Source organism: Acomys russatus, chromosome 1 (genome assembly GCF_903995435.1).
Source record: "Acomys russatus chromosome 1, mAcoRus1.1, whole genome shotgun sequence".
In the NCBI taxonomy this organism is placed as follows: domain Eukaryota; kingdom Metazoa; phylum Chordata; class Mammalia; order Rodentia; family Muridae; genus Acomys; species Acomys russatus.
Window position 1 is genome coordinate 13,407,231 of NC_067137.1, and position 23,286 is coordinate 13,430,516.

The 23,286-nt window shown below is 38.3% G+C and overlaps 1 protein-coding gene across 1 annotated transcript in view; it reads left to right on the plus strand.

Annotated features, from left to right (window-relative positions):
- Positions 1-20,086, plus strand: part of Sos1 (SOS Ras/Rac guanine nucleotide exchange factor 1) — a 77,869-nt gene extending 57,783 nt beyond the window's left edge. Inside the window, exons 16-22 of the mRNA XM_051164073.1 lie at positions 1,605-1,767; positions 3,184-3,301; positions 9,094-9,266; positions 9,473-9,589; positions 11,044-11,311; positions 18,049-18,167; positions 18,400-20,086. Of these exons, the coding sequence (XP_051020030.1) occupies positions 1,605-1,767; positions 3,184-3,301; positions 9,094-9,266; positions 9,473-9,589; positions 11,044-11,311; positions 18,049-18,167; positions 18,400-18,891 (1,450 nt within the window). The 3' untranslated portion in view covers positions 18,892-20,086. The remainder of the gene's footprint in view (positions 1-1,604; positions 1,768-3,183; positions 3,302-9,093; positions 9,267-9,472; positions 9,590-11,043; positions 11,312-18,048; positions 18,168-18,399) is intronic.
- Positions 20,087-23,286: the final 3,200 nt, after the last annotated feature.

Sequence of the window (23,286 nt, forward strand, 5' to 3'; positions counted from 1 at the left end):
GCTTCTTGATTTCATTTTAAAGTTGATCTATTTTAATTTACAGAAGCCCCTGCTAACTGTAGCATTGCATACTGGGAAGGAGAAGCACAGCTAGTGAGATGCAGAGCACTGTCCTTTGGGTGTGTTTAATGGACTGTGTAATGGAAAGCCGTCACCTATTCACCTCAGGGGTCCTAAGTTACAAGTCCAGTAGAGCTGGAGCCAAGGGCACTGCCAGTGATCTTAATTTGTACCCTTAGCAAACAAACTAGCTAGAGACATAATCATGCTTATATTACATGTTTTTAATTATTCACCCAATAAGCTAGCCAGAATATTTGTACATAATTCTTTAAATATGTAAACATGTTATACTTAATTTGATAATAAGCCTTTTCTTTTGATCGTCTCAAGTGTGGTGGTTTTATTCTTAGTATTATATTAGCCTTGTCAAATAATATAATCTGTAGCTAGCTTTATATTTTTAAAAAGTTAATGTGTATTTAGTTTTACACATAATTTTTCTTAGATTATAGGCTATAAACTATTAATGTCACTAAAATCTTATGCTTAAATTTTTTTCTTTACTGACAAATTATTAACAAGTAAAAAGTAGGAGTAAATGTTGACTGAGCAGTTTTTTGTGGGTGTGTGTTTGTTTGTTTGTTTGAGACGAGGGCTTATGTTGTAGACCAGGCAGGCTGGAGCTCTGTGTGTGGTACAGGCTGATGTGATGGCAACACTGCCTCGGTCTCCCAAGTGCTGGCATCTGCAGTTGTTAATCAGCCGTCCTTGACTCGGATTTTCTTTTTCTTTTTAAAATACTTTTATTTGATGGGAAAATAAAGATATAACATATACTATATATTGTATCATTATATACTAAATTACTTAATATATAGTTTCTCAGTATGTAAAAACAAAGTGCTTTTTAAAATTGCTTCTAAGTAGTATGTTTTGTTTGTTTCTTGCTCTGGAAAGTTAAACTCAGAGCCTAATGCATGGCACGACACCACTGAGCTACCTCACTTGCCTTTTCTCTCTCTTTTTTTTCTTTTTCTTTTTAAGTATTTCAACTGACTTTGCAATATACTAATGGTTACCTTAAAAGCTATGTAGACAGTTATGTCTATATATAACAAAACAAAATTAAGCTGTGGATATGGTGATACACACTTGTAATCTGTCACTCAGAAGTCTGAGGCAGGAATATTATCAGTTCCAGGCCATCTTCAGCTACATAGCAAGACTTTGTCTCACACAAACAAAGGAATGAATCACTAAAATAGAACTGTGTATACTCACACACAAAGGAAGCAACAGTTCTAGAATAAACATGTTTAGGACACACCTAAATGACAAAGATTTACACATGCAGTAAGATTCTAATGCTGATCATAGAGGATGTGCTAAATATATTAGGAAAATGGTTTTCTGGCTGTAGTGGTCTAGATGTCAGATAAGGTCAGCTGCTGCTACAGAAGCCTTTCTCTACAGTCTCCTATCCACCCCCTCTTTTCTGTAGTCACACTGAGATACACACACACACTTCACTGAAACTTTTTGAATCATAGTTTTTTTTGGAAAATTCAACATCTTAATTTCTAGTTTGTTTCAATTTCTAGATGTATTGTAGAAACAGAAAACTTAGAAGAAAGAGTAGCTGTGGTGAGTCGAATAATTGAGATTCTGCAAGTCTTTCAAGAGCTGAACAACTTCAATGGTGTCCTTGAAGTTGTCAGTGCTATGAACTCATCTCCCGTTTACAGACTAGACCACACATTTGAGGTAGGTGTGTACATGTGGTTTAAAATGAACATCCGCTGCTTATTACAATAGTAGGAATTTGCATGGCATGGCCAATTTCAGTCTCAGCAGCTGTGATTATCAGCCTAGACCTATGCATAGCTGGCCATCAGCATGTCATAGAAGCTGGGAGGGGATTGTAAGGCCCCATCTCTGCCACAGGATGTAACTGAGGTTAGTGGTTTCGTGAGAAGGTGAGGATAAGGGACATTGTATGCCGGTTGGCCTAGCTACAGGGTAAGGTCCCCTGTGTTGCATAAGTAACTCCTCCTCAAAGCAACGCAGCCCCATTAACAGCCAGTGAGTCACTGATAGAGAAGGGACGTGGCAGTGGAAGGGAGGGCTGGAAGCAGAAGGACTGTCCAGAAAGCTCTGGGGTGAATGTGATCAGCATACATTGCAGGCACGTACGAAACTGTCATAATTAATCCTGCCATTGTATATTACTAATGTGTGCTAACAAAAGTGGGAAATCAAAATGTTAACAATTATGATACATAATGTTTAAATATCTCATTTGTCTTTTTAGAAATAGCTTAGATATTTAGATTTACCTAAATTTCATAATGAATTGGTTTCTTTTTTAAAATTAAGTGCTCTTATTGAAATTCATTCATAGGTTCCAACTTGTTAGAAGAAAAAAATTCGGCATTTCATTTTCTTAATTTTGTGTGTGTGTGCACTCAGATGTCTGTCTGCCATCGGCACATGTGGAGGGCAAAAGAGTTTTGTGGAGTTAAGTTCTCTCCAATCATCTTAATGGGGATCTGGGAGTCACACTCAGATCACCAGGCTTATGCAACAAGTGCCTTTATGTGCCAAGCCAGCTTGCTCAGTTAAACAATCACATAAATTGTATGAGGGTGACAAGATAAACTATATCATGCACACTTTTTTTTTTTTTGGTTTTTCGAGACAGGGTTTTTCTGTGTAGCCTTGGCCATCCTGGACTCACTTTGTAGACCAGGCTGGCCTCGAACTCACAGCGATCCGCCTGCCTCCGCCTCCCGAGTGCTGGGATTAAAGGCGTGCGCCACCACACCCGGCCATGCACACTTTTAAGTTTGTTCCAAGTGTATGAGAAAGGCTTTAAAAAAATTAACCAGGTGTTGCCACTCAGGCCTTTAATCCAGCACTTGGGAGGCAGAGGCAGGTGGATCTCCAAGAGTTTGAGGCCATCTTGACCTACATAGTGAATTTCAACCTGGCCAGGCATACATACTGAGACTTGTCTCAAAAATACATATTATAAATTAAAAAATAAAAATGTACTGACATTTCTGAAGTCAAGACTGATTATAAATGGGCCATAATGGTTAGTTGGATGTTTCTTTTTTTGGCAAAATTTGCAATTCTTGTGTAACTGAGGCCTCCTAATTTTTATTTTTGTTATTATAGCAAATACCAAGTAGACAAAAGAAAATTTTAGAAGAAGCTCATGAATTGAGTGAAGATCACTATAAGAAATATTTGGCAAAACTCAGGTCTATTAATCCACCATGTGTGCCTTTCTTTGGTAAGTATTTCTTCCTAATTTTTATTATGCTTTTGGATAAAACAAGACATTTTATTAAATGAGTATAGAAAATAGCACCTGGATCCCTTCAGAATTTTTGTTAGGACTTTTAAAAAATCAAATCCAGTATAGATTGACCATCCTAAATGTAAAAATAAAAATCCACAATGTTTTAAAAAAAAAAAAAAAAGGAAACTTGTTGAGGTTACACCACAAGTGGAAAGAAAATCTGCTATCTGGCCTTATTTCAAGAGTCATGAACAAAACCAGTTCAGTACAAACCCTGTAAGATAACCATCACCTGGCAGGTGTGTTGACACACAAGAGTGTGATGCCAGTGTGAGCTGCATAGCAAAGACACTATCTGAAAACAAACATTCAGCCATAGATTTAAGGCACATGTTGTTTATAAATGAATTTTCTCTTTCAACCTAGAATCCACACCCAACATATCCATAAACACTCAAAATGCAGAGCAAGTCCAAAGCCCTCTGACCCTCATTTCAGACAGGAACTTGGCTTGTACCTGCTTCACTTTCTAGACTCATCTCTGACAGCCATCGGGCATTATGTCAGTCATGTCTTTGTATCCTTGGAATCCTTTTATTTGTTACTGTTGCAGTCCTCTTGCCTCAGCATTCCTGGTGCTTGGGACAACAGACTTGCCTAATAGTTTAATTTTGATAAAGTAGAAGACCTAATCAGCCATATGTGTATTTTAATCACTTGCCAGCGCCTTATTTCTCTCCTTTGCACTGGAGGATGAGTACCTTTCTTCCTCTCAAGACTGGCTGTCCCATCTGAATCTATTGCTTTTCTTGGGTTGAGACTGAAGACTGGTACCTCAGTCTGTTGCCTTGTAGGTTCCTTTATTTTCCATAGTTATTTATTCCTTACATTACACACTTGCAATATTTTTTACATTGCCCTTCCACGCACACCTTTCCCCCCAATCAGTGCCAGGGCTAGAACTCTGAGCTTCTGCCTGCCAGGCAACTGCTCTGCTTGCACTATCCCCAGCTCTTGACTCATCCTCTCTTTTCTGCCTATGTGCATGCTTTGGTGAGCATTCCTCTGAAGGTTTGTAGAAATTTATCTTTCTTATGGTTTGGTTCTCTTAGTAACTGGTACATTTTCTCCTGGTTTTATATTCATTTATGTTTTTTATCCTAGTTTTAAGTTGTAGTGCATAGAACAATAGTAATGCTGATATTTTCCTCAATGTATCTATTTTTTTTATATTTTATTGCTGCAGCTTTATAATTAAATACTCTAATATTTGCCTGTCATTTTTGTTTTGTTCTGTATTTTTAAAAAAGATTTGTTTATTTATTTATTTAATATGTATGCAGTGTTCTGCTTGCGTGTACACCTGCATGGCAGAAGAGGGCATCAGATCACATAGATGGTTGTGAGCCACCATGTAGTTGCTGGGAATTGAACTCAGGTCCTCTGGAAGAGCAGCCAGTGCTCTTTACCCCTGAGCTATCTCTCCAGCTCTGTTTTGTATTGTTTTAAGACAGCCTCTCTACATAGCACTGGCTGTCCTGGGTCTCACTAGGTAGACCAGGCTGGCCTCAGACTTGTAGAGATCTGACTGCTTCTGCCTCCTAAGTGCAGGGATTAAAGGTATATGCCACCACATCTGGCCTGCTTGTAGTGTTTTTGATGTACTCATTGTATGTAATTGTATGCCACACATGTTACTTTTTTTTTTTTGCCATATTTGAAGTACATTTTATACTTTAAATAATCTTCTTATATAATCATTTACAGTAGCTGCATGATATCCATAAAGTTAATGTGACTCTTTTGTAATTACTTTGTGATTCAATGTATTATTTCTAGTATGCCAACAGATCCATTTATATACTCTAGGGCTGTATGGGGATGGGAAAAAACCAGAACATCATGACATAAGTAACAAAGAAGGGTGAGCTTCACTTTTGCCATTGCCTTTCCTCACTTTCCTAGCACTAAAAGATGGATCATGGTTCTAGGTCCCCCAGCAGATTGCTCATTCTTTGATGCACATAAACCTCTTGTAATATCATGTTCTGCTTACAGCACAGTAGCTCTGTCCTTTTTTTTTTTTTTTTTTTTTCTTTTTTTCTCTTAAAGGAACAGAACTCTGGGACAATGTTTTGTCTATTCTTAGCACCTAGCCATGAACCTGACACATGGAAGCATTCAACAAATGTTTTTTGAGTGAATGAACTATATTCTTTCAGAACAGAAGAGAATTTGCCACTAAGACTAGTATTTGATAGACACACAGTCACATTTAGAGCTACACAGACACATTTCTTTTTCTTTTTCTTTTTTCTTTTTTTTCTTTTTGGTTTTTCGAGACAGAGCTTCTCTGTGTAGCCTTGGCTGTCTTGGTCTCACTTTGTAGACCTGGCTGGCCTCGAACTCACAGTGATCCACCTGCCTCTGCCTCCTGAGTGCCCAGCCAGACACATTTCTTCCTTCTTCCTTCCTTCCTCCCCGCCTACCCCCACCTCTTTGTTTCTTTCAAGAGTCAAACTTGGTAGAGCTAGAGAAATGATTGAGCAGTTAAAGAGTACTGACTGTTCTTCCAAAGGTACCAGGTTCAATTCCTAGTACCCACAAGGTGGTTCCAACTGACTATAACTTCCTCTTCTGGCCCCTATGTATAAAAGGAATACATGTGGTATGCAGACATACATGCAGCCACAGACACATAAAATAAAAAGATTAAGCTTGCTATATATAAAATGGAGGTCACTATTATATGTGTACATATACAATATTCTTTGTAATTCAAAATCACATATGCATAAGCATTTATATGGACACAGTGTCTGATCAACAAAGTCTGGACAGTACTATCATGATTTCATTCTTTTGGCGAGTCCCTAACCAGGCATGAAATACTTTCCTAATTTTTATGCTGACATTTCCCAAAGCAATACTTGTATTTTTACAACTTTGTCTGAATATTATGTTTTTAACACATGTGAACACCCTACATTTCACTCTACCACTCATTCAGTCTCCTTAAGCACAGAACTCAAAGCCTTCCTGCTACACCCTGCCCTTGTCTAAACCAGCTCAGTTCTTTTGAATTTTTTACTTAAAATTAGACAGAGAGAGAGAGAGAGAACGAGAGAGACAGACAGGGAGGGAGAGAGAGAGAGAGAGAGAGAGAGAGAGAGAGAGAGAGAGAGAGAGAGAGAGAGAGTACACACCATCATGTGGGGGGGGGGTGCTCTCAGAGATTAAGAGAAGGTGTTAGATTCCCTGAACCTGTAGCTAGAGGTGCCTGGGAATCATCTGGTGTGGGTATGAGACTCAGACTTGAGTCCTGTAAAAGGGAAGCAAGACCATGTAATCACCGAGCCACCTCTCTAGTCCCAGTTACTAATTTTTTTTTAAAAATTCATTTATTTTTATTTCTTGTGCATTGGTGTTTTGTTTGTATTCATGTCTGTGTGAGGGTGTCCAATCCCCTGGAACTGGAATTACAGACAGTTGTGAGCTGCCATGTTGGACCTCTGGAAGAGCAGTAAGTGCTCTTAACCACTGAGCCGTCTCTCCAGCCTGCAGTTAATAACTTCTGCAAGGGTTGACCTTTTAAAATTTGTCTGCCTTTTATTCTCTCCAAGCACACACAAAGTATGAACGCCTCAAATTGCTCTTCTTTGGTGTTCAGTGCAGCTAGCAATCCCGTAATGCAAAGTTGTTTCTACTGTTATCTCCTAGATAAAAGTTATGGTTTCTTTTTTTTTTTTTTTCTCTCTCTTAAGGCAGAGACTCATTGTGTACTCGAAGATGGCCAGATAGTCCTGCACCACCATGCTATCATAAAAGTTAACAAAAGACATTTCACAGTCTGAGTACCAGATGCTACTATCTACAACACTTCAATTTGTGACTAATTTGGAAAGTTGATTTTGGCTGCCATTGAATATACATACTCTTAAGGACATGTTTGTTAGAAAGCACAAGAGCCTGTGCTTACTACAGTAAGCACTTACTACACTATTTAATGAACATACCTTGGAAATGTAGTCTTGGTGCTGAGAAACAGACAAGTAAATCATGTGCCCAAACCAAACAGGCATTGGTGTCATTCTTACCTTACTATTGCTAACTTTATAATTACTGGCTTGAGTCATTTAATCTTTTAAAGAATGTGACCCAAAAAATTACAGTATTTAGGGCTTGTGAGCTGGCTACCAATCCTGACAACCTGAGTTCAGTCCCTGGGACTCACACAGACGACAAGAACCAGCACCATACACTTGTGCATGCACACACGTAAACACACACACACATGCACATTTAAAAGAAAAGGAAAAAAAGACATTATTTAGAAGTACTCCTTGGCTGCTAAGAATTTAGAACTACTGACCTTGTCTGTGTCTAACACCCTGCCAGTCTTTATTTCACTCCACATTATTAACAAACCCTTAGGGTTTAACCATACCAAACAGCCTGCCAGCTCTGAGAATGCCTTCCACGCTGCATGACGTTAGTTTCACATTAGTACCCCTCTCTTACTCTACTCATTAAACTCTTAACTCACTTCTCAAGCCTTAATCTGATGATCTTTTTGTGATATCAACAACTCACGACAGTATAAAGCGCTTCATTTGTGCTTTCATAGCACCTTAAACATTACTGCTAGCACGGCACGCCCTAGTACAGTACCCATAAAACTATAGCACCCCATCTTCAAAGCTGAGATCAGTGCCCCCACACTATATTTTTGCCATACCTAATGTAATAATTAATATACAGCAGAAAGGCAGTACATTTGTATTCAGTGAGTGAACTCAGGTATCCACAACTCTCTTTTCTACTCCTTCCTTGAAGGAAAAAAATGTGTAATTTGGAAGGAAAAGCAAGAGAGAGAATATTCAGATATCAACATTAGCAGTTAACAATGACCACACTATTTTTTTGTCAGGCACTATCTCAATCTATATGTAAACTTGCTCATTTGTTTCCCACAGCAATCTTTACATCTACGTTTCAGAGACGAGTAACTGAGGCACAGACAGACTAAGCAGTTTATATAAGTTAGCACAGGTAGATAACAGCATGCTGGCTCTAGAACCTTTGTGCCAGGAAGAAAAGGAGCTAATAACTCCTGGAACCAGAGGGCTAGAAAGAGAGCAGAAGCGGACTGGGGTGTAGCTTAGTTGGAAGAGTGCCTGCCTAGCATGAACCAAGCTTAGTGGTGTATGCTTGTAATCCCAGTGCTCAAGAGTTGAAGCCAGAAAGATCGTAAGCTCAGGGTCATTCCCGACCAAATAACAGTCTGAGGCAGCCTTTATCATCTGATGCACCGAATCTAAAATGTCACCCCGTGCTTGGTAGACCTGAAGCCTTTCTTACATTTCCATAGACAAGCCTGTTCAAACATGATCATCTCCAAATTGTGAGACTAAGAATTAAAAAGGGAGGAAATATAATCTGATTTATTTTTCCCCATCAGTGACAGCATTGTTAAGTTCCTTCAACAAGTCATATACAACGGGGAGTATGGAAGACTGGCTATTCTTTCTTTAAAAATAATCTGTTTCTGAAATTTGATCTCCTTTTCCTTGAATATTTATAAAATTAAGTATTTTACAGAAGGATTTAATACAAACATTTCTCTTACATTCATGGAGCTTGTAGTTTTTCATAGAATGGAAATCTGGACATTGTTTTTTGGTTACTATGACTATCAAATTATACCTACAGTTAATGAGAAAGAGGGAAGAAAACCCTTTTTTCCTTCTTTACCCATGAAGTAATTTCATGGTCTCTTCTAGGAATTTATCTCACTAATATCTTAAAAACAGAAGAAGGCAACCCTGAAGTCCTAAAAAGACATGGAAAAGAGCTCATCAACTTCAGCAAAAGGAGGAAAGTGGCTGAGATAACAGGAGAGATCCAGCAGTACCAAAACCAGCCTTACTGCTTACGGGTAGAGTCAGATATCAAGGTAATTTAAGTCATGTGAGGATACTTATTTTTGATCAAGTTTATATAGTGCCTCATGAAGGCTGTTTATTTTGTAGCAGAGAAAAGGGAAAATAAAACTGAAAATCAGTAATTCAAATGTTCTTATATTGAGTATATCCTAAATTAATTTTTTTAAATTTGATTAAAAATATTTAATACTAATCATTTTTTTTGTAATTATTTTAGAGGTTCTTTGAAAACTTGAATCCAATGGGAAATAGCATGGAGAAAGAATTCACAGACTATCTTTTCAACAAATCCCTAGAAATAGAACCACGGAACCCTAAGCCTCTTCCAAGATTTGTAAGCATTCATATATTCACAGGTTCTCATATTTACACCCTCTGCACCATTGTAGGCTATCCATTCCATATGTTACATAGATTAGTTTTTTGTGTGTGAAAGCATTTAGGGATGAGGTATAAATGTGATGGCTAAAAGTGATTAGTAAATAATCAGAAATATCCCACTTGATTTCAAATAAATGAACGTTAACATTAATTTTAATAAATTTTATATGATATCATAAGTGAGAAATTTTAGGCTAACTTATTTTAGTTTTAACAAAAGTTATTTCAAGGGCATAGAATTTAAGAAGTTTAGTAAGTATATTTACTTGGGTTTTTTGTTTTGTTTTGTTTTTTCAAGACATTTTTCTCTTTTACACCTGACCATCCTGTCCTGTAACTAGCTCTGTGGACCAGGCTGGTCTCAAAACCAGAGATCCACTTGCCTCTGTTTCCTTGGTGCTGGGATTAAAGGTGTGCACTTTTAGCGTAAATCATTAAAAGTAATGATTTATGAAAAATTTTAGCCATGAGTCATTAGCCATAGCAATGCAAAGTTTGCATAAACATACTTTTAGTAGTTCTTTTATTCTGTAGTAATTTGCTAGTGCCTGACCAGGTCTTTGCTCAGTATCGCCCCTCACTGATCTGAATATGTTAATAAATATAGTTGGAAATATCCTACTTGGTTTTAAATAAGTGAACCTTAATATTAATTTAATAAATTTCAATATGATGATAAAATTGAGTAAATTTATAGTTGTTATTTTTAGATTTAACAAAAGTTAAAGTTTATTTCAAGGGCAGGGGCTCACCCACTCATCATACAAGTCAAAAAGTAAATATAGTTTCTAAGTGGTCACAATAAATGTCTGTGACTTACAGCCAGATTTTTCAAACTCTAAAACAGCCTTTAAATATGAACCTAAAAGAGTTCATTGGAAATATGTATGTCGACTTCACTGAGGCACTTTGCTGTCACTGTGCAGTTGTCATTCACCAGGAAAAGGGCCCTAAAGTTGACATGTCCACACAACTCAAAGAAAATGCCGGCAGCTCAGTCCATCTGTGAGTGGCCTATATGGTCCTAATGTCTCACAACTTATGACTATCCTGGCGTTTCCAGCAAGACTTAATTGCCCCAAGTAGTATGTTTTAAAAACAGAATTATATAGTGTGTTTTAGAAAATTTTCCATTCCCCCAAGATGCTACATTAATGAATATTCTGGTACTTATAGTAAAACTTAGTTAAGTACATTCATTTTCTAACAATTTATATAGCCAAATCTTCAGCAGAATAAGTTAACAATGCTGTAACTTGGGATACTCTGAACCATTATGAAATTTCCATATTGATAATTTATAATTGTCTTAACTATTAGTAGAATTTTATCAGAATAGAGAAAAACATTCCTTTTAGTCGTGATGTTTTAAGTATTGTGGTTTGTGTTTGTTTTTCATGTCTATAGCCAAAAAAATACAGCTATCCCCTAAAATCTCCTGGTGTTCGTCCGTCCAACCCAAGACCAGGAACCATGAGACACCCCACCCCTCTGCAGCAGGAGCCAAGAAAAATCAGTTACAGTAGGATCCCTGAAAGTGAGACAGAAAGTGCAGCATCTGCACCTAATTCTCCAAGAACACCGCTGACACCTCCTCCTGCATCCGGGGCTTCCAGCACCACAGACGTTTGCAGTGTGTTTGACTCTGACCATTCAGCAAGCCCTTTCCACTCAAGTAGGTGCTAAAACTTTAAGTGCTTCAGAACAGTTGTTAGTATTGCTCATGCCAGAGGTGAAAATAACCTTTGTACTTATGTATATATTCATTCATGTATGTGTGAACGTATGCACATGCCGGGTACTTCAAAAGACCTATAATTCTTCAAATTAAACTTTAGAACTTGGGAGTTGTTAAAAAGGTGCTGAACAAATACTCTTTAAACTTAGCCAGTTGCACCTCTCATATCTAGAGGAAACAAAGGTCGTCCTTTAAAAAAAATTTTCAAATATTATCAACCCTGTGGTTTGTTTTTAATTTTATTTATTTTATGCACATATGTGTTTGCCTTTGTGAATGTCTGTACACCATTTGTTAGCTGGTGCCTGCATGCAGAGACCAGAAGAGGGCAGTAAATCTCCTGGTGCTGAGTTGCAGTTCATGGTGAGCTGCGATGTGGGTGCTGGGAACTGAACCCCAGTCCTCTAGAGGAGCAACAAGTACATTAATCGTTGGGTGATCTATCCAGCCCACAAAAGTATTTTATTTGAATATAAAGCACATCATTCCCTCCCCACCAAATTCTGCAGTGGCTTCTGCTTTTATAGTCTATAAAATCCAAACTGCTGGATATCCCTTCCTCAGACTCCCTGTAGTATCTGATAACACGTAGGTCTTGGTACTGTGAAAAGCAAAGCCATACAAATCAGTGACTGCTGTGTCATCACTGTCCAAGAGAAACGTGAGAGCCATATGTTTGGCTGTAAATGTCTAGTAGCCACATTAGAAAAAGCAAACATAACTTAAAGAATGTTTTATTTAATGTAGTATGTAAAAAATGACTTTAGCATGAAATCATTATTTCAAGACATTTACATTTATGTTTAATTATTTAAAATCCAACGTCTGTCTCCTGTTTACAGCACATCTCAATTCAAACAAGCCTAAGAGTGCTCAGCAGTCACAGGGTTATCAAGCTGGCCCTCAACAAAGCATCGTTCACTCTTAGGTATTTCCAGCTCTCCCGAGAACACATCATCTTTTATGTCTGTTTGTTGTTAGACCAAACTTTGAATCAAATCAACTTTAATCCTCAGATGAATGGTTCCACTTATTCTTCCCATGGGCATTCTTAGCTGATTAAACTCCACCCAAGGATTTGACACAGTGCTGACATCAGGGCCCACATAACCTTTTTATTTGGACGAAAAGCTGAAAAGCACCAACCTTTACATTAGGAATCCTGGTTTGTGATCCAGGTTTGCTCATCACCTTCCTGATTCTTGATAAAATACTCTCTGCATGCCTTGTGCAACTTTAGGCTTCTTCTAACCCAGAGAAACCAACTAAAAATCTAAATCTTTGTAGATATATTTTGAGATTTGGCCCAGAATCCTCTGTAGTTATTCCTATGGCATGCATGCATTTGTAATCAACTTGTGGCATGTCTTGTCTTTGCACTACATAAAATGTATTTGTATGGGAGAATAGCAAAGTAGAAGGATCCAGAGGGTCCTAGAAACCTACAAGTAGAACATTATGATAGGCAGATTTGGGCCCAGGGGTCCCGCTCAAACTAAGGCACCAGCCAAGGACAATACATGCAGTAAACTTTAAACCCCTACCCAGATCTAGCCAATGGACAGAACATTCTCCACAGTTGAGTGGAGAGTGGGGTCTGACTTTCACACGAACTCTGGTGCCTCACATTTGACCATGTCCCCTGGAGGGGGAGACCTGGTGGCACTCAGAGGAAGGATAGCAGGCTACCAAGAAGAGACTTGATACCCTATGAGCATATACAGGGGGAGGAAATCCCCCTCAGTCACAGTCATAGGGGAGGAGAATAAGGGGAAAGAAAATGGGAGGGAGGGAAGAATGGGAGGATACAAGGGATGGGATAACCATTGAGATGTAACAAGAATAAATTAATAAAAAAATTTTAAAAAAGAGTTTACTTGATGAGTGAGGATCATGAAGTCACATTATACACATAGTAAGCCAATGCAGATATTTTTGATAAGTACAGATAGACACTTAAGTTTAAAAAATACATTCTATCCAATTTGGCAGTCCTTTTGAGTACTAAAACAAAACCCATAGTTTTCCAGCCTGTATGACTAAAATTCATTATCATTGGACCACTTAGATGTTTGTATTATTTCTCCCTACAGCAGATACCTATAAGTCCATATTATAAGGATTCCCAAATAAATGAATTATTGAAAGCACATGAAAACTTATCAGTTGTAAATTCTGCTTTTCTTACTAGGTTAAGTCACTAAAACTAGAAGAGGTGGAAAAACATAAACCCATTTTCCCTACTAGTTTTGAATCTCAGTGACTAGTGGAAGGGTAGGTCACCATTGCAGAAGGCAGTGCCCTGTTGTTCAGTGGCATGCGTCAGGGGAATGGCACTAACTAAAGCTTCTAGACAAAGAGGGAAAACTGCTCCAGGAACAAGGAAGCTTTGTCACCCTAACCTTAGGGTTTTCTCAGCTTCTTATCCTAAAGAAATTATTACACCTCCCTTTCCCCTTAATAATAACGAAAAGAACTCATTTTGAAATAAAATAATAGCTCATGTTAATATAAAACTATCCTCACATTCAGCTAGCCACTACTTAAGTCACATCCACAGCCGATTTGCTGTAAAGGTGCTCACCTGCTTTGAACAGCAGATCTACAGCTGTGGGGTGGCTAGAGCCTTCACCCCACCCCCCATTGTGCTGTCTCTAGTTTGACTGCCTCCCCCGTGTTTCCCAGTCAGAAAAGGGCTACTGCAGTGCAGCCTGCTGTCACCTGAGCATGTCCCACTCAACCCAAAGTCAGCCCCATTGCTTATCTTCTGAAAGGCTACGCCGACGCTGACTAGAGTTTATTGTTTGTAATGGCCTTGAAGCTCTAAGGAACTATACTGTTTCCTTCCTAAGAACATTGAGGGATGGAGAGCTTGCTCAGGGGTTAAGAGCGGTTACTGCTCTTGCAGGTGGACCTGGATTCCGTTCCTAGCACCCAGAAGGCAGCTCACAACTCCTGAAATTCCAGTCCTCTCTAGGTCCAGCATACACGATTCACACGCACAATAAAAAATAAATATCAAAAAAATGAAAATGAGAAATGTGTAAGTAGGTAAAGTGCTAAAATGGTATAATTGATCTCTTCTGTAGTTCCTCAGAAGGACTTAAAGGAAATTAGACCATCTTCATGTTATTTAGAGTATAAAAATGAGTTTTAATCTACTTATTAGTGATGCTAAATTGCTCCTTATAAAAAAGGAAATCCTGGGCTGGAGAGATGGCTCAGAAGTTAAGAGCACTGACTGCCCTTCCAGAGGTCTTGAGTTCAATTCCCAGCACCCACATGGTGGCTCACAACCATCGGTTATGTGATCTGATGCCCTCTTCTGGCTTGCAGGTGTACAGGCAGGCAGAGCACTGTATATATAATAAATAAATAAATAAAATCTTTAAAAAAAAAAAAAGGAAATCCTGGGATACGACACTGATTTAATGAAGTCAGGATAACAAAAGAGTCAGTGCCAGGCTAAATGAACCAGAGTGGACAGTTGCCTTCCTGCTGACCTAGTCACCTGGGAAAATGCCCCAAATTAATTGAGTTATTGCATATTATATAAAACCAAGTAAGAGAACAATCTGAAATTTTAAGTCATCAGTTCAGTGTCCTATTGTAAGAATTACCTTAGCCATTATCCAGTTTGTTGGCAATGAAAAGTGTAACAAGAACAAGTTGAGCCCGCCTATGTGTTGCAGCCCTCCCTCCCAATTTTCCTACATTTTAATGCAGCGGCTGGCAACTTGTAGGTTGCAACCCCTTTGGTAAACCTCTCTCCAAAAATATTTACATTACAGTTTATAACAAACAAAATTATAGTTTTGAAGTAACAATGAAATCATTTTATAGTGGTGGGTCACCACAACATGAACTCTATTAAAGGGTTGTAGCATTAGGAAGGTTGAGAACCACTGTTTTAATGTTCCTGGGGCTTTTTTTTTTTTTTAATGTTTGCTTTTAAGAAAAAAATGTAATACTTAAATTAATTAAAGACTTAATTTTTCTTAAAACAATTAATTTTTTTATATTAGGCATGCCAAATTTATCAAGGAATTTCCTAAGTAAAATGTAAGAACCAACTGTATGCTAAAGTTTTTAAGTTTATGAATACAGAAGCTTGTTTTAAATATTCAAAACTCAATATTTTATGACTATATGTTGTAAGAACATATTTTCAACGGTTTTTATTTGTTTGTTTTTGTTTTGTTTTGTTTTTTCAAGACAAGATCCTGGACTTACTTTGTAGACCAGGCTGGCCTCGAACTCACAGCGATCTGCCTGCCTCTGCCTCCCGAATGCTGAGATTAAAGGTGTGCACCACCACGCCCGGCTTTAATCTTTTGTAAACAATTTGAGTCTAGCTAAATTCTTCAGTTGAATTGGGTTTTGCAGAGTTTACACCACCTTCCAGGGACAGGTGAGATGGCTCAGCAGGTTAGTGCTTGCCACTGAGCCTTACAACCTGAGTTCAAACCCTAGAATCTTCTGGTGGAAGGAGAACACTGATTTATGCAAGTTGGGTGCTGTCCTCTGACGTCATTACACGTTACGGCACATGTGCACAATCACACACACAAATGATTGCAAGTCTTCTGATAATAGAGCATCATACTGTTTTCTAATGAATGTTTTTCATTTAAATTATGACATTAAGAACTAAGAAAAACTTAAAATCCCAATATGATATTAACTCCTTGTTTTCTTCTCAAAAGTATTAATGAATTTTTCTAAACATGATTCTGACATTTTTTAAAACTAGCATGGTGAGAACAGCATTTTTATGGATGAGTTGAGAATATCAGTAGGAGAAAACAACTTTTTCCCGTTTCCTTTGCACAGGTGGCGATACAGTCTTTCCCCAAGTTACAGGGCCCAAGTCAGTGTATCTGATTTCACATTCACTGCTGCTTTGGCTTTAAACACCAGACTGAGGCCGCCTCCCTCTCCTCCTGCCCCATCTTAGACAGGAGCCTTCACTGCAGCTGCCTGAAGTTTATATACTTCTCCTGCTTTTTATAAAAACCTTTTCCTCTTAAAAAAAACTTATTAAATGAGTCACTTCCATATTTAACCATGTCTCTTTTTCCAACTGTACAATTCTAAATATACTTTAGAAAAGAAACAAGAGTATGCATGTGCATGTGGGAAGCTGGCAGCTGTGCACCATCTAACTACAGAGGACACACAGTCGGCTGACAGCAGAGTACAGGCAAATAGCTGCACTTAACTGTATAAGGACTACCTTGTAATTATAACTAGCTGCAAGCTCTAAATATTTAGATAAAATCAAGTGTTGTTGCAGTTCATTACATTCAGCTTTAAAGTAAACTAACAAGTCAATGACATTACTCTTTGTACAAATAATTTCAAAATATATATACTGATAGATACCAATTACAAGCTAAATTATTTGTATATATGTTTTCTTTAAAAGTATGTGACCAAAATGTTGACCATGGTCTGGGCAGATGGCTCAGAGGGCAAAGTGTTGGCTATGCAGCCCTGAGGATCTGACTGGGGATCTCCCTAAATCTATATGAAAACCAGGCTGGTATCGCATGCCTATAATCCCAGCACTGGAGAGTTATGGTGAGGGTCAGAGACACCAATCCAAAGGCTCCCTGGCCAGCCAGCCTAGCCAGAAATCTGAGTTCCGATTCAATGAGAGAGCCTGTCCCCAAAAATAAAGGGGACAGTAGTAGAGGAAGACTCCCAACATTGATCTCTGGCTTGCACACGCGCACATGTTGACCATTTGGATATAAGTGCACAAAAGAGTCTACATTCTATTGTTAAAACATTTAATGTGGGGGGCGGTTAGAATGCTTAAAGGAATAGAAAGGCCTGCCAAGTGCAGTTTCGAATGTTATATAGTTCATAAACTAACAGTAGCGTAAGTATTATCTGTCAAAGCGTAAACATTCAGGTGCCAGCACTGTGCCTTTGTCACTAGCTGTCTATAAGATAGGCTCTAGTTTTATTTAACTCTTTTGTGCCATTTCACCAAGTTGGTCTTAAGTGACCCAAGAGGGTCACTAGATTTTAGTATAGATCGTGTTTTCACTATCAGAGCTCTCCTTGGCCTTCTGAATAAGTCCGTCGTGGCTGTTTTTAGACTAGATACAATGATTCTAATTTTGTTTATATGCTAAGGGGAGTCTGGACCCAAGCAAAATGTGAATTGGCCTCAGATTCTCTCCTGTGTACCATGTAAGAGATGTTGCAATAGAACTGTCAAGATCAGAGAGTGTTGTAGAAACTATCTAGTCAGAACACAGTACTTTGAGAGCAATAACACTGAAGAAAAAAAAGAACCTACCACAGTTTGAAGGGAAAAAAAAAAGACCATTTCAAAGATTTTCAAATTATGTTTCCAACAGAAATATGAAAATTAGACCCAAATAAAAATTTCAATTATAGATTAACAATAGCAGTGTTATTTTGTTCAAGAAGAAAAAAAAAGTATTTTAGGCAGCTTTTTCATATAAAGCAACTGGTAGGAAATTTCTGTATGTTTTTATAGTTTAATTATATATATAGTATTAGGTATTAGTTTATTAAACTGCTTTTGGTACTTCAACACATTTCTTTTAGTCAGTACAAGAAGTTTCCATCTAAGTCTTTTCAAGAGTAATAAGTAAAATAAAAGTCTCATAATCTTTTTTTAATTAACCCTACAGGATCTGCTTCTGTCTCATCTATAAGTTTAGCCAAGGGCACTGATGAAGTGCCTGTGCCCCCTCCTGTCCCTCCTCGAAGACGGCCAGAGTCTGCCCCAGCGGAATCCTCCCCATCCAAGGTAAAACAGAACAAAGTATTAGGGCTTAATAGTTCAAGAATTAAGTATAAATATAGCACTCAAAGTGTTTTTCTTTTCATATAAACATCTCTCTTAATACATATGTGAAACTCTGTGTTCTGCACCCAATGTTGTGTTAGTAACATGTCTGAAAATTCCAAGTTAACTCTTAATATACTTTTGGTACTCTTTGAGGCTATTAACACGTTTTCTGTTCTGCTTTATTTGTTAGATCATGTCTAAGCACTTGGACAGCCCCCCGGCTATTCCTCCCAGGCAGCCCACATCAAAAGCCTATTCTCCACGATACTCAGTATCAGATCGGACCTCTGTATCAGACCCTCCTGACAGCCCTCCCTTGTTACCACCCCGAGAACCTGTGAGGACGCCTGATGTTTTCTCGAGCTCGCCATTACATCTCCAGCCTCCCCCTTTGGGCAAAAAGGGTGATCATGGCAACGCCTTCTTCCCAAACAGCCCTTCCCCTTTCACACCTCCACCTCCCCAAACCCCTTCTCCCCATGGCACGAGAAGGCATCTGCCATCACCACCACTGACGCAGGAAGTGGACCTTCATTCCATTGCTGGGCCTCCTGTTCCTCCGCGACAAAGCACTTCTCAACTTATCCCTAAACTCCCTCCAAAAACTTACAAAAGGGAGCACACACACCCACCCCTGCACAGAGACGGGCCGCCACTGTTGGAGAATGCCCATTCTTCCTGAGCTCCTCTAGCCTGGGATGCAGGTTCCTAGCCCCGAATCCATTGCTGGCGATGGATGCACTGAACACGCCAGCACTGAGGAGTTAAAACGAGAGCTCCAAACACTAATGACTCTACTTCGAGATGTATTATAAGACAATGAGTTTTAATCTACACGTAATTGCAAAGTAAGATGGTATTCCAGCTTAGAATGTGGAGACTGATCTAGAGGAACTGAATAACTGACTGCACTTGGAAATCATGTGAGGGACTTTTCTGGCCAATAGGCAAGAGCCCTCATTTTGTGAAGTGATCTTTATCATTAAAGGGATGGAAAACAGTCTAATGTCCAACAGGCCCATGTGTTGACAGTTTTTGTAATTCAAAATATTATGCACTTTTTAAAAAAATCTTAAACAGGGATCTTACTCTCTTCCTTTGTTTTCTTTTGCTTTACTCTTCTACTTTAGAATATTTTCGTAAAAGTCATTCAGAGGACTGTGAGGAAAGGCTGTGGTACCTGACCTTGTTGAAATCAAGGCCCAGCACTGTATACACTACAGTCCTGTTTACAGATTATTACATTGAATTGAATGGGTACCGAGGCTTCACCAAAGAGGTACTTTTTGTTACTGTTATTGTTTTAATAATTATACCAATTTAAAGAACATTCCCTACCTATCTCCACTCACAAACAAAATGTGGTGGTGTTGCCTTCAAACAAGAAATTTCATATGTCATTAACGTGATGGAAGAAGAACTTTTTAAAAATGTAACTGTCAAGTATACTATTTACACTTAGGAGACTGTTAATCTATGCTAGACTGTCATCCCCCACCCCTCTGTCCCTCAGAAGTTTACCGGTAATGTATGTCCTGGCTCGTGGCTGTCCCTCTAACCAACCATACTACAGAAATGCAGGCACCCAATGTGAAAACAAAGCACTCTCTGGGCCTCACCGACACCGTTCATGTTTTACTAATGGTTGAGTAGTTAGCACACCTAGAATTGCCTTGCATTGGCGAAATCATGTGTATATAGTGAATGTTATATAATATACCTGACAGGTCTGTTTTTATTTAATTGAATAAAGATAAACTACTTTGTTTGGCTGGCATATATTAAATTATTATATGGAGAAAATGTTTGGTTCTTATTTCTTTCGGTTGAAAAGCATACACTAAGTAAAAGCACATGTGATGGTACGCCTGGGTGTCTAGTTCAAGTTTGGCATATAGGGAAATACTGGCTTTAAATGGGATGGGCATCTTTTACAGCAAAACCTTGTAGGATTTTTTAATTTCTTGAACAGCCATACATGTCTGTTAAAGGTTTATATTGAGCATTCTACTTTGCTTCCATCAGAGTGACTCCTTATTATCCATCTGCATCATTAATAGTGTGATTATTCATGAAGCCTTGTACTGCTATTCTGAGTCTAACAAATACTGTGACTGAAATGCATGCAACTTGAAGAGGAAAACTTTGTCTCCACTACGTCTGTGCACTGTATAGTACTCCATCCTTAGTCATCAGCTCGTCGGTATGTGCATGTGTCCTCAGAATAATGACGCAGCACTTGAGTAATTCTGTTAACTGTGCTGCGTCATGGTGGGAACTTGGTACATTAATAAATCTTTGTATTAATTCGTGCATTAAATGTACATCTCAATAGTACAGTGTATAATCTTCAAAGACCAGAAAGGACATTAATTGCATCATCATCAGGCAGTCTACCCTACCATGCCCTTGTTTATGGTTAGAGTTGAATCTTTTCCACTCGGTGTCTGTACCATTCCTGTTATGATAGCCATTTTTTCTCTATAAACTGTCTCATTTTTAAAAAAGAGTCCTCACTTTAACTTCAAATTCCTTCTTGGATGCAAAGTGCCCATAAGACAATTCACTGAACAAATTCAACAAAAGTAGCTAAGCTTACTTACTAATGCCGCTCCATATGACTGTAATGCGCAGCCCCAAACCTCCTGTGACTTTTTAGACCAGCCTAACTGTCCCTAGGATTTCCCACGGCTTATTGATAACTTTTTGGTCATCCCATCCTTGCTTCAAATAAAAACCTAAGAAAAGCAACGTTAGATCCCCTTCAGTATCACTGCAAAGCGCTGCCTTCAACAGGGTGATGACCCCTGCCTTTCACTCTGCCTGAGCCAAGAAGGGAGGGGAAGCTCAGATTCTGCGTTAAATTCTTTTTCTCCCAAGAGAACCATTCTCTACCCTCCTGTTTAGTAGACTACTTCACTGTGCAGCCATTTTATATGCATCAAGAATAAAGGATGTTTTTATTCTCAAATACGACATTTTGGAAAAATATTTTCTACAGCAGTAGCTGATTTTAAAATTCTAGCTGGATGTCCCGAGAAGGTGAGAAAGTTTCTAACTATTATATGGCTGGCAAATTTATCCTTAGTCATAGCTAAAATGTACTTCAGGGACAAGAAGTGGCAGAAGACAAATGCACATTACAGAACTACATCTAAATCCTGGACATGGCAAGACAGCCAGTGCAGCAAAATTTGCTTAACTATGTCCCTAAATATGGGACATTTCTTCCAGAAATCAAAGTGTCAACAAATGTGTTCTTATCCTTGGATCACAAAGTAAAGGGAGTTCCTCTTGCTGGGCTCATAACCAATAGAAATGCTTTTTGCAATGTCCCAGAAAAAACAGGGACAGACAAGTACGTGTTTCTAAATGTGTTAAAAGACAAGTTATTTATTCTTTTACTCCTTCAAATGTGTTTGAAGACCACAAGTGGCAAATATTGAAAGTCTGCCTAATTAAAAATGTTTGCTTAAATAAAGACTGTTGGGCATAAGATTGTGAGTTTAGAGGTTACTACTGTCCAACTCAGTGTTCTGATGGATCTGAGCTGAGACAAGAGAACACCAAATACAATCAGCAGAACAGTCCACTGAAGAGGACTACTCAAGTTGGAGGCTAGGCTGCGATTTCAGGTTCTTCCTTAATGCAAACCCAAAGTGGCATTTATCACAATGACCTTGTAATTAAATCTTGCTCACATTATTTCATTATCTTAATATAATGGCCTAAATTTGGGGTATTTAGTGACTCTGGAAAATAAATGGGGATGCTGTCCCAGCTAGAATACATACAGAAGAAAGCCTTTCCTACCCCCTCTTCAGATCCAGAACCGAGGCGACCATGCATTCCTGGTTTCCTGCGGCTGGGTGGTTTGCAGGCTTTCCATCTCTGTTTTGCAGGTGCAGATTCTGTGTACCGCACTCAATCATTACCAGTAAATACACAACACAAGGTTACTGTCAGTTTGGCTAAAAGAATGTTGCAGTAAAATTCAAAAGTGCTTACTTTATTCAATGTTTTTTTCATTTGAAACAGTACTAATTTTTAAAATAATTTCATATTCCCTTATATGTAGGCCAGTGAAATATTGAGTCCTAATTTTTAAAAAATGAGCTCTACATGATAAATCTAAAGAACAAGAGCACTTGTATGTTCTTTTATAAGTTTCATGCCTTATTTTCCATTTTTGACACCATAAAGTGCATTTTCTGTCAACTGTGAGTAAATTTCCCTTTTGCCTTTAATAAAAATAGTGCATTAAGTAGCCAGTTGCTGAAAAGTTATAAAGCAAGTTAGCTAAAGGTGGGCCACATTGGACTAACCACCCAAAGAACCTAGATACACAAAAGATGCAAGTTATATGTGGTGTGGCTTAGAGAGCACCTGTGCCAGATGCATGCCACTTTCAGTAGCTGCCAAATGTGCCTTTAATTAAGAACATCTCTAATTTTTTTTCTTCAGATCAAGTCAGCATTTGGGGGTGGGATTAGGGCAGGTGATTTGGGATCACAAGTATCTGGTGAAAGCACCAGAGAATTTGTTGAAGTGACGTGTATAATTTTAGTTGAGATGTGTCTGTATATATGTGTGTATTTGCCTTTGTTTAGTAGCACGGTTATTTGCTAAAGTAATTGTCAAAAAATGCTCTGTCTTACTTTGATGTAAGAACAAAATGTGGTCTATACATCGAACAATGGCCTTTGTACGTTCTAGCCATGTTTGTAGGTTACCTTTGTACTCCATGTGCAGCAGTATTCGGTTTGCATTAAAAGTGAAAATAATGGCTGTTATTTTTCTGGCATTACTAAGATAAACTGAAAAGTAATAAAGAAAAATGCCTTACATAGCCCACAAGTGTATTATTTTTGCATGCATTTATTTCAGAGAGCAGTATTTTAAAGCTGTTAGTGATTCTAACTTTATATTTTATCACATCTTCCTTTGGGGACACTATTTCCTGTAACAAATTAAAAAGGGTAAAGTAAGTTTAGTGAGTTGGATCCTATCATTTGTAACAGGGAGGCTTGGGTATAGAAACTAGCCGAGTAGCCTTTGAGTATATACAGAATGAAGT